This window comes from Spinacia oleracea, chromosome 4 (assembly GCF_020520425.1).
Source record: "Spinacia oleracea cultivar Varoflay chromosome 4, BTI_SOV_V1, whole genome shotgun sequence".
Lineage (NCBI taxonomy): Eukaryota > Viridiplantae > Streptophyta > Magnoliopsida > Caryophyllales > Amaranthaceae > Spinacia > Spinacia oleracea.
The window spans coordinates 43,433,279-43,444,516 of record NC_079490.1 but is presented as its reverse complement, the minus strand read 5'-3'; the positions used below and the strand labels follow the sequence as shown (position 1 = coordinate 43,444,516).

Genomic DNA, 11,238 nt, shown 5'->3' with positions numbered 1-11,238 from the left:
ATTATCTTTTCTATTCTTTCTTAATAAGACAAAACAAATTTAGACTAATAATTTTTAAAAAAAAATTTAAAAAGAGGTCAATCAATGAGTGACATTTGTCATCACCACATTGATTTCCTCTTTTTTAGTATATTATATAGATAGATAGGTAGATGGATGACCTTTTGTCTAATGCATAAGATGGTTTAGATAACATTTTGCTCAACTCTCATTTATAATCACTCTGCTTTAATAATATAGACACATAAAAAATTTATATAAAAGGAAAAAATAAATAAAGTACAGATTTTTTTTGTTTTGAAAAATGTTTTTGGTCATTCCTAGGATGTGTTTTAGTATAAATAATAAACATACAGAGTATAGGAATACCCTTCAATCAACCTCACCATATTTCTCTGTGATGGAAACATGAAAGGCATACTGGATTCAAGTGTTAGCCTCCGTCGAGCCATATTAAACCACACCTCTTCAAGATTCAAGACTTCATTTCCGTCTCCTATATTCTTTCAATGCTTGCATAGCTTCATTTAATCCTTCGTTCTTATCTAAATACTTTCCACAAAGACTAGTAATATTTAGCACTCATACTATGAAACTTGTATAATGGATTCTACGCATTTGCAAAAGTATGAGTCCTTTTAGATGCATTGAACAATGACCCAATGAATCTTCTAAACTGTAAGTGCATAAGTTTGTAGGGATGAGCTATGCAATCCACAATTGCTTCTTCTTTTGCTTTTTACTCTGGGACGACACATGCCATCGCCTTTCTAATGTAACAGGAGCTAATGTTTCCCTGTCAAAACCCTTTGTACATATATAACATTATAACCTGCATCATACCGAAAACATCAGACTGAATACATTAACATGCAATTTACCCATTAAGCATGTATCAATGTATCATCATTGGCATTTTGATGGTAAAAATGAAGGTAGTTGATTTTTTGTTTCAAAGAAGTTGTGGTTTGTGTTCATTTTGAGAATTACATATTTTAAGATTAAAAATACGCGTTTTAAGGTATGATGGTTACAATTGCATAGAAGTATTTTAAGTTTTCGACTCAAAACCGAGGGTGGAATGCAGTAATACCCTTCATTGAGCCATCATTTCCTTATGATGTACTACACAAGAAAGGCATGCTGGATTAAGTGTTAGCTTTCCATCAAACCAAATTATAGCACACCCATCAAGACTTCATTTTGGTCTCCTATATCCTTTCAATGTTTAAATAGCTTAATTTAATCCGTTCCCTCGTGTGTAAATATTTTCTGCACTCATTAGGAGTTTGTTGGGCTTTTATAATGGATTCACACATTTGCCCTAAAAAAAAAAGTCCTTTTAGATGCATTGAATAATAAACCCAGGAATCTTCAAAACTCTAAGGGCATGTTTGGTATAAACGTAAGAAAGAAAGTGGGGAGATAAATAAGAAGGGGAAAGGGTAGTGCTAGCTATTACCAATATTAGTTGTTTGGTATACCTTAGGAAAGGAATCACTTGTAACAAATGGGGGTTTGAGGAGGGTAACAATTTTGTTACCATAGGGTTGGGAGAGGTAACAAATGGTGGTAATGGTTACCCTTAGGAAATGGATTGTGTTATCACTCTTCTCACACCAAACATAAGGTAATGGAAATAGTTAATTGATTCCATTTCCATCACCTAAAAACTCTGTACCAAACATGCTCTAAGTGCATATGTTTGTTTACCAGGGTAATGCAGCGATGAGCGATGCAATCCACTATTGATTCCTTTTTTTCTTTTTACTCTGGGACGACATATGCAATCGCCTTTCTAAAGTAACAGGAGCTAATGTTTCCCGGTCAAAACCCCTTGTACATATATAACCTGCATCATACTGAAAACATCAGACTGAATACAACATTAACATGCAACTTACCCATTAAGCATAGATGTATTTAAAAATAAAATAAAAGACACAGGAAGAAGGAATAAGCAATGGACCTCCAGTGAAAAGGCTTTTGACCTCATCCGCTGTTAAACCTGGCAAGGGAAAAGTTTGTGTAAGCATATTGATTAAGTTCATACCACGATTTCTCTGTTCCATGATAATTGTTCTACTGTCCATTTCGGAATTCCCTTTATAGATTATGGTTAACCTTTTAACTGAAGTAAGTCCTGTTATGAACTATTTACTTGTACATTATTGGAAAAAACACAATTGTCCAGGGACAGAAATTAGTTTCCTCGTAAAACAGATACGAATCAAACATGTTTCACCTTTAACAATATTGAATAAATCACTCCCACAGTACAAAGTTTTCCTCGGAAGTTGCTCCAATGTTTTACAGCGAACATCTATTGGCATTCGGCTGGTCTCTTGATCAGCGAAAACCTAAACAGCATAGCAGCAGTCCACTTAGGTGGTAAGAATTTGCTGCTAAAAGATCTTTCCAATTAACTTGAAAACAATGAGAAAGTCTGAAAAAGTATTTGCATATAATTCGAATTACTGCACCTCGTTTATCTGAAAATAAGTTGCATTTAGTGGAAAGCTCCCTCTCAATGCTGTTCTGTATGGGATCTGTGGGATTATAATAACAAAGCTTTAGAAACACGGAATTTTCATAGGACCAAATCTTCAGTCAGAGATCATTAGCTTATGCCTATTCTCTTACCAAAACTGTTCCTGGCACTGTCTGAGACCGGGTTACATGACTAAGACTTGAAGACGGAGTGCTATTTCCCAATGGATCCCCTGTTATATCAAAGTCATACAATTAATTAGCACCCAAATCTGTTATTTCTGTCAAGGATCAAACATTTAACGGATTTTTCATGAAATGCCCTTGAGGTTTGCCTTAATGCACCAAATACCCCTAAACTTTCCAGAATGCACCAAATACCCCCGAGGTTTAACATAAATACACAAAATGGCCAAAATAGCTATTTTCCGTTAACTCCGTTAAATTATCTGTTAACTTTAACTTTTAATTTATTTTATTTTTATTTTTTCTTTTTCCCTTTTGATTTTTCATTTTTTTCTCTCTCTCCCCTTCCATGACAGCTACCACCATGTTCCATTGCAACCCTTATCTTCCTCACCACCACCACACTCCGCCCTGCTAACTCCTTCTCTTCCTCACCACCACCCCACACCGCCACCGACACCAGCGCCTTCTCTTCCTCACCACCGACACCAGCCCTTCTCTTCCTCACCACCACCACACACCGCCCCGCTAACCCCTTCTCTTCCTCACCAGCTCCCCACACCGCCACCGACACTAGTGTGCTCGAGCGGACCAAAGGCACGCCCAGATCGTCGCGAGAAACAAAGCGACAGATCTGAGCCTCGATTTGGGTCTTGTTCAATCGATTTGGGTGTGTGAGAGAAGGGAGAAAATGGGGTTTTAAGTGATGGGTTTGAAGAAGGGATTGGAGAGAAAGAAGGTGGTGAAGACAGAGAAAATTGGGGGTAATTGATTCACCACCTTCTTGTTCTATGTTTGGTTTTGTGTCAAAATTGATGTTCAACCTCTCTTCAAAATTGCGGAGGGGAAAAATCAATAAAACTGCTGCTATTGCTAGTATGATGATAATCATGATATTGCACCTATTTTTTACCCAGCTTCCTTAGATTTTAATTTTCCTTGAATGTTAATAATGGTCTAGGTCCCCTCATAATTCCCTTAATAGTTTTATGCTGTTTATCGATGTTTAATGGCAAAATCTGGAGGGCAGTTATGGCGGGGGCTAACATGCGGGATTGCGGTGCTTTACTCAATGGAGAGAAAGAAGGTGGTGAAGACAGAGCAGCAATGGAGAATTAGAGCAGCAATGGAGAATCCAAAAATTTTTGGGTAATTGATTTTTGATTTGTTAAGAGATTAATTAATTTAATTAAGGGTTAATTAATATAATTAAGGGTTAATTAATGTAATTAAGGGTTAATGTTAGAATAAGTAGAGAAAACGGTTTATTAAGGGCAAAAAGGTAAACATAAGCTAACGGGGACTTAACGTCCGTTAGCCTTGTGGGCATTTTGTGTATTTATACTAAACCTCAGGGGTATTTGGTGCATTTTGGAAAGTTTAGGGGTATTTGGTGCATTAATGCAAACCTCAGGGGCATTTCATGAAAAATCCGAACATTTAAACAAGTAGAAGAACGTACTTGATTCCCATGTAATAAGAAGATATGGAGATAAATCATCGGAATCACGATCATCAAACTGTGAAAGTGTATTTAACAGTCAGGAGAAAATAGTTTAAAAATTGAAACCCATGAGTTTCATATGCTAGCAAGTTGCAAAACAAGGTCACTCACCTTTTCTAGAATTGGATGGCAATCATGAAGTTCATAGCTGCATTGACAATTAAATTAGTCAGAAAAACAATCCTTCAGACCTTCACTGTGTTACTCATTAAGAATAAAGTTTTTAAGGTAATGTGAATATTTTATCTGCTTCCCATTTTATTTTTTTAATGAACTCATCACACTTGATGATTTGTTCTAGGGACAATATTATGGTAAGAGGATACCAAACAATCAACTTACACGTAGTGTTGTGTCCTTGTTCGACTTTTTTTGGGTTGTCTTCCTGTTGAAGAAGAAATTTTTGTGTGCTTTTGTCCTTGTCGTCTCATTTTCAGGAGTGATTGATTTTTCAGTGGAGTTTTTGGAGCTTCAACATCGCCTTTGTGGGAGTAGTCATGATCGTTTTCCACACCTTTCTGTTTTTCATTTCTTGATTTGAACAGTTCCAGCTTAGCTTTCGTCGACTTCTTTTGAGTCTTAGCCCCATCGACGCCACCAAAGTTTTCTATGTCGATATCAGCATAATATTTGCAGTCTTTTCTCAAGGGACATTCAGCACAGCTAGGTTTCTGCTTTGTACAAAAGACCTGCGCGAGAATACAAGCCGCTGTTATTTCAACACATCATAACAAGTGAAAGAAGATAGTGCAAGAAATTAAGTTCCTATCATTACCTTCCCAAAGGTAATCATGTGATAATGCAATTCATACCTGAAGACAAGTACAATCGAATTACTCGATAGATTAAATATTTAGGCAGAACTAATATAGTATATTTCGCTTGAAGATGATAGTACAGAAAATCTTACAAGGTCTTGTGGTCAAGTTTGCACAACCGTGGCAAAAGGTATTGATTTATCAAATTGTGAAGCATAGAACTCCTACAGGCAGAATACTTACAGCTAGTTATCTATGCGATCAGATGTGAATCAACTAAAAATATGAGCAGAGAATATAATACTTACTCTTCCAAAACAGTCATTTGAAGCTCATCACTGGTATCCGGTGGGGCCGGAACCCACCCGAGACGTGCAGTCACACGAGCAACATTTACATCAACCTTATTCAAGAAAATAGTCCATAGTCAAAAAAGAAGTTGAGTGAATAAGAAAATAATCAGATTTAAAAAACCCTTACAGGAAATGCAGGTTGCTTAAGTGTTAAAAGTTGGACACATTGTGCACTCTTCATCCCTAGTCCAAATATGCTAAGAAGAAATTCCCTAAAAAAAAGAAGCTTGAGAAACGAAAACAAGTACAAATACAAGAAGACAATTATGAAGTTTCAGAGAGTTTCTTCAACAGTAAATTACATTTGTGCTTACCTCGCTCGAGGAGGGGGGACATTTCTCATCCATTCTAGGTCCAAATTTCCATGATCCATCATAAGTCGGTCCAGAAACTCCTATATCATAACAATAGTTTTTCATTTAATTTACTAACTAAAAGTAGCAGGAAATAGTATCTTACTTGTAAAAACAAAACTCGGATTGAATTTTAAAAAAACATAGGTTTGATAAATCTTATAGATTTTTGTAAACACAAAGTAAAGCAAGTAGTAACATACTTTGATACGCTTAGCTAGCTTGTTGTTCATGCCCCTTAGTTTGATGGCATTGGAAATATCCTCAACATCTGCTCGCCTAACAGCGTGCCAGTCTACATAATCTATTCCATCAGTGCTTCTTTCTCCTTGTGTGTTGCCAGAATATAGTGTCCTCAAGGTGTTCCAGTCAGGCTTAATATTTACCTTCCTAGGAACAGAAGATTTCCTTGAGGTTTCCTTTTTCTTCACAACAGAAGATTTCCTTTTTTCAGCTCCCAACACCAATTTATTCCCCTTTGTATCCTGCTTTTGGCAAGAATGGTCACCTATTGATCTTCTCTCTCTTAGAATTCTATGGTGCCGGCTGTAAGTACTACAATCAAGAGACTGGGGAAAGCTCACACCAAGTGACATGAAAGCAGAGCTGCATTCAGTATCTAAAAGGTTACTTACTTACTTACTTACTTCTTCCACTCATTTTCACATTAAGTATCAGTGAAATGAGCATACCTCGAGAAGTTGTCACCGACCCTCTGAGTCAAAAATGCACCAATAACTGAGTCCAAAACTGATCCTTTCCATGGGAAGTATACTCTTTCACCTGGTATAAAAACTTTTGCTTTTAGATCGATATGAAATGCTTTAATGATGAAAGAATGAAATCAATGCCAAACTCACCCTGAACGGTGCCCACTTTACTTACAAACGATTGAACCTTCTCGTGGAAAACTTGTAATATTTCATCTTCCACTGAGCCACAACTTTCATCAATAGCTTTCTTCAGTAACTTTCTCCAGGCTCTGGTTGTCTCCTTAGTTGTCTTCGGATACAGCTTTTTATTACCCTCTTGAGAGACCCTTTTGCCACGACCTTTCAGCTGAGCACTTGTACTACTCGCTCCCTGACCTTGAACCAATTCAAAAGCATTTGACACTTGATGAGAAATTGAGCGGGTGAAATACAGTGATTTCTCAGCTAATTCTGAAACTTGTTGCAATTTATCTTTCACAACTCTGATCACAGCTTTTGTATTTGAGTGGCTTATTTTGTTGGTCAGGGAGCTTCCTCCTTTTGAAGCACGTTTTCTAATAGCAGGCAACGGTGTCGGTGGTCCCACCACCGCGGTCTTATCAATGCATTCTGCTTCCTTTGACTCATCTTGCTCCTCATTCTTTAAAGTTTCTGAAAACACACTCTATTATCTTAATTTTCAGTTACAAATATATCATGTATTATTAGATTTCCTGAACAAATCTATACCTTCTTCCGCGAATTCTGAAACTATGCATTTTACTTGCTAAGGTGAACTCTATACTGTAAATGCAACATCATATACATATTATGTTTTCGAAAATTAAAGTCGTTCCTTGATTACTCGCCTAAGAGAACTAAGAAATAGGTAACAGCTCAATTTACACTTGCTTGACTACAATTACCAGTAGCGCGCTATATGCCTAGAAGTCAAAACCTGGTCGCTTTAATTTGCTGTGGGCTAATTGTAAGAAACAATCAACCAATTACTTCAGAAGAAGAAATGGATATCCATCTAATACAGTAATTCCAGTCTGTCACAACCTAACTAATCGTAGTATCCATGTGTCCTACAGATCTGATTCCCACCTTAATTTAGCGTGAAAAGCAGAAACACAACAATTTCACCCAAAGTTCTTGCTTGAAAGTATTACCTAATCACTGCAAGGCGAAATGAAAGACTGAAAAGCCCAAAGCCCAATGTTGTTTTCATTCATCCTTTTGTTAAGTCTTGTTTATTCAATTATCATACATACTTTTAAGTAATCCAAATAATTACCATAAGCAAGCTACTGATTTTAAAAGTGTATGCGTATACAAAGTACTAAAATGCTAATGCACATGACAATTTGAACTATAAGATCAGTAGCATTCTTCCTGTCATTTTAACCAAAAAGAGGTTTTACTTTAAGCAAGTTTCATATAGTTAAACATCCAAAGTAGAGTTTACATACTAGGATTTGGTAAATTTTTCAGGCACTTGTGTACACTTGAACTTTGGCCAGCTACGGTTGTACTTTCCAAACCCACTATTACTATATCAGCTCGAATTCGTTTGCTGATCAAATACGTGTCATCAAAAACCAAGTGTCTTTTGCAACGAAGAGGCCAAGAACGGGGTCTTCGTGGCACTGGCACTGGCACTGGCACTGGCACTGGCACATCCCATTGGCTTGTTAATTTTAGGCTCATGATTGCATTTCCCTCTTCACAGTCCATAACTCCCCTGTACATACAAATTCACCTATAAGTACATCATCTTTGAGCTATATTTTCAGAATTAAACATTGACAAATACTCTGATGCTGTCCTTGTTTCAGAAGATTCATACTCATTAGGCTCATATTCTTCTACTTTTCAGTAATAATGGTTCCTCTTTTGTAGCATACAAAATGTAAAAAAAAACAAAAAAAAACTAATACTTGAGAAAACCCTTTATGCCATAATGCCACTTACAAACATCTAGAAATACTCCTTTCGTCAATAACTAATTGTCATATAGACACTGCAATTTGAACGAGTAATAATGTGACAACTAAATCCAGACATATATATTATATGAAAATCTTTCATTGAGGTGATGTAATTTGAAAGAGTAATAATGTGACAACTAAATTCAGACATAGATTTCTTTCTTTTGCGATTTATGAAAGATTGATGTTTATTATATCACCTCAATGAGGGTTAAACTAATCCCAAAGTAATAAATAAATAAACTTGAGTTTTAGGGAGACCTCAAAATAGTGCCAAATGCATATATTTCCTGCATGCAACAACATGGAAAGGACACAATAACATCGTTTATAATCTGAACTAAAACTTTAAGTATTCTTCATAGAGTAATTAATTCATAAGTAGAACTTTAACTTCAAAATTATCCATGTAAATTTTACAAAATCAAAGAGATTTTTGCCTATGTTAAGAGTGATGGCTTGTATATGATAGGTCACATGTTCGATTTTCTCTCCCATATTTATCGGTGCACAAATTCTTATTTATAATGGGTGTACGATAAATATTGTACACCGTAGTAAAGTTGACTCAAAATGCTTAAAATTTACATTTATATATGTAAAAGTTATCTATTTTTTAATGATAAATTTTTTCATTTGAATAAAAATTATTTCTTCAAAATCACTAATAATGTATAAATTAATCGTTTAACCCTTTAAAATGTTTGTCTATCAACTTTTTAATTTTATAATACAAAAGTTACAGAAAAATAGGTTAAAGTTACAAAAAACTGCATAAAAGTTATCTTGGTGTACAATAAATTTATTGTACACCTTGTGCGCGCAAGACCTTTTGTTATCGGTGAACCCAAAGTCCTATACCATATTACCGTGTCATATACTTCTGTATATTATTTGCCACATCATCAATTAACGGTATGGCGTGTTCACACTACTTACCCAGTTTATCACAGATCATGAACAACTCAGATTACGCGTTCACAAATCACAAATATCACAGAAAATCAGATTCACAACAAAGAAAACAAGAGCAAACGTCAATTATAAGTAGAATAAAAACAAAAAATTAAATAACTTGAGGAATAATGTTCACAAGTTCATCACTAAACAAATAAAATTAATTCAGCCTAAAAACAAAAAACAAAAAGCCTTTACTTTCAGTCTTTCACAAAATGAACACAAATTATATGAAAAACGAAGACAAATTAAATTTCTCTAAAAATGAAAACAAAATTTATAAAAAGAATGAAGTAAAATGCAAATAATGGATCATGACCACATTTTCCATGCATGTAACTTGATTTTTATAATTTTTGTTGTTGTCTAAATAATGGATTAACACAAACCTACAAATTACCAATTAAGTTAATGTAGAAATTGAGATGAAGTTTCTCTGGTTTGCGTGTGTCTCTCTGTATTTTGAGTTATTTTCTCTCTCTTCTCTAAAATGGAGCTCCAGCAATGAAATGATTGCTGTTAACTTCCTTTTATTTTTATACAACCGAGGGGCTCCAGAATCCAGAGGGGCCTAACTGGAAACGAGGAACCCACTTATTATTTTACTGTTTATGTGTGCTCCATTTTTATTTTATTTTTAGCGGTAACACAAATTACAAATGAAAGAATGAAAATCTAAGGCCCTGTTCTTCTGAATTGAACTGAACTAAACTGAACTGAACTGAATTTAATGGAGCTGAACTGAACTGAACTGAACTGAACTGAACTGAATTTAATGGAGCTGAACTGAACTGAACTTAATGGAGCTGAACTGAACTTAACTGAACTTAATGGAGCTGAACTGAATGGAGCTGAACTGAATGGAACTTAATGAATAGTAAATAATAAATAGTAAATAATAAATAATAAATAGTAAATAATAAATAATAAGTAATAAGTAATAAGTAATAAATAATAAGTAATAAATAATTAATAATTAATAATTAATAATTAATAATTAATAATTAATATAAATAATAAAAAATAAATAATAAATAATAAATAATAAAATAGTTAATAATTAATATAATGTTAATATTTATAACAATACTCATAATAATAAATAATAACTACAATAATCATAATTATTTATTAATAACAATAATTACATACTACCTCCGTTCCTAAATTATCTTTACGGTTACTATTTGCACGGTAATTAAGGAATTTTGGTGAACATGTGATGGTGGGGTAACAAATGGAAAATGAGTGGCTATAAATTGTCCACCAATGTGAGTGGGTGGAAACTAATATTAAAGTATTGTGAGTGGGTAAGTTATGGTGGGCCAAATAAGAGTAAAAATGAAATAAAGTAGAAGTGTAAAGAACTTTCAGGAACGGACTAAAACGGAAAGCGTAAAGAACTTTTAGGAACGGAGGTAGTATAATATTAATATAATAATAGTAATATTTAAGTAATAATAATTATTATATATATAAGTAATAAATGTCAATTTTAATTGCAATATCAAGAATAAAAATAATTACAAAGAAAGATGAATCCATTCTTTTGAACAGAACTGAATTGAACTGAACTGAACTGAACTGAACTTAACTTAATGGAGCTGAACTGAACTGAACTGAACTTAATGGAGCTGAACTGAACTGAACTGAACTGAACTTAACTGAACTTTATGGAGCTAACTGAACTGAACTGAGCTGAAATTAATGGAACTGCAAAAAAGTCCAAAAGAACAGGGCCTAAGTCAGCCAACCAGGGAAGGTCCTAGCAATTCTCTGTTTAAGTGCTTGCTTGAGAACAGGGGCGGACCCAAGAATTTATAAATGGGGTTCAAATTTTTTTTGATTTGCTTTCTAATTTCTCATATTTGCTTCTTTTAGTGGGTTAAAAGTTTAGAGGTAAGTAGCCGAAATATTAAAAGCACCATAATAAAATATATGTAGGATTTAG

The 11,238-nt window shown here is 34.5% G+C and overlaps 1 protein-coding gene across 1 annotated transcript; it reads right to left on the bottom strand.

The window, feature by feature from the left end:
• Positions 1-205: 205 nt before the first annotated feature.
• LOC110802583 (DEMETER-like protein 2) lies at positions 206-7,574 on the bottom strand. Its single transcript, XM_056841674.1, has 18 exons — positions 7,520-7,574; positions 6,505-7,008; positions 6,337-6,427; positions 5,848-6,250; positions 5,606-5,685; positions 5,419-5,503; positions 5,247-5,341; positions 5,091-5,162; positions 4,956-4,992; positions 4,523-4,869; positions 4,292-4,328; positions 4,139-4,196; positions 2,644-2,723; positions 2,484-2,549; positions 2,246-2,360; positions 1,970-2,008; positions 1,714-1,852; positions 206-832 (listed from the first exon to the last, which is right to left on the bottom strand). The coding sequence occupies exons 1-17, from the start codon at positions 7,572-7,574 to the stop codon at positions 1,746-1,748; spliced, it is 2,271 nt and encodes a 756-aa protein (XP_056697652.1). The 3' UTR covers positions 206-832; positions 1,714-1,745.
• Positions 7,575-11,238: the final 3,664 nt, after the last annotated feature.

Excerpts from the sequence above, each read along its gene's own strand:
- LOC110802583 (XM_056841674.1), bottom strand. The coding sequence starts at position 7,574 with ATGAATGAAAACAACATTGGGCTTTGGGCTTTTCAGTCTTTCATTTCG. Across the intron at positions 6,251-6,336 it reads GTCGGTGACAACTTCTCGAG|CTCTGCTTTCATGTCACTTG; the intron begins GTATGCTCATTT and ends TACTGAATGCAG. Across the intron at positions 4,870-4,955 it reads ACATGATTACCTTTGGGAAG|GTCTTTTGTACAAAGCAGAA; the intron begins GTAATGATAGGA and ends ATTCTCGCGCAG.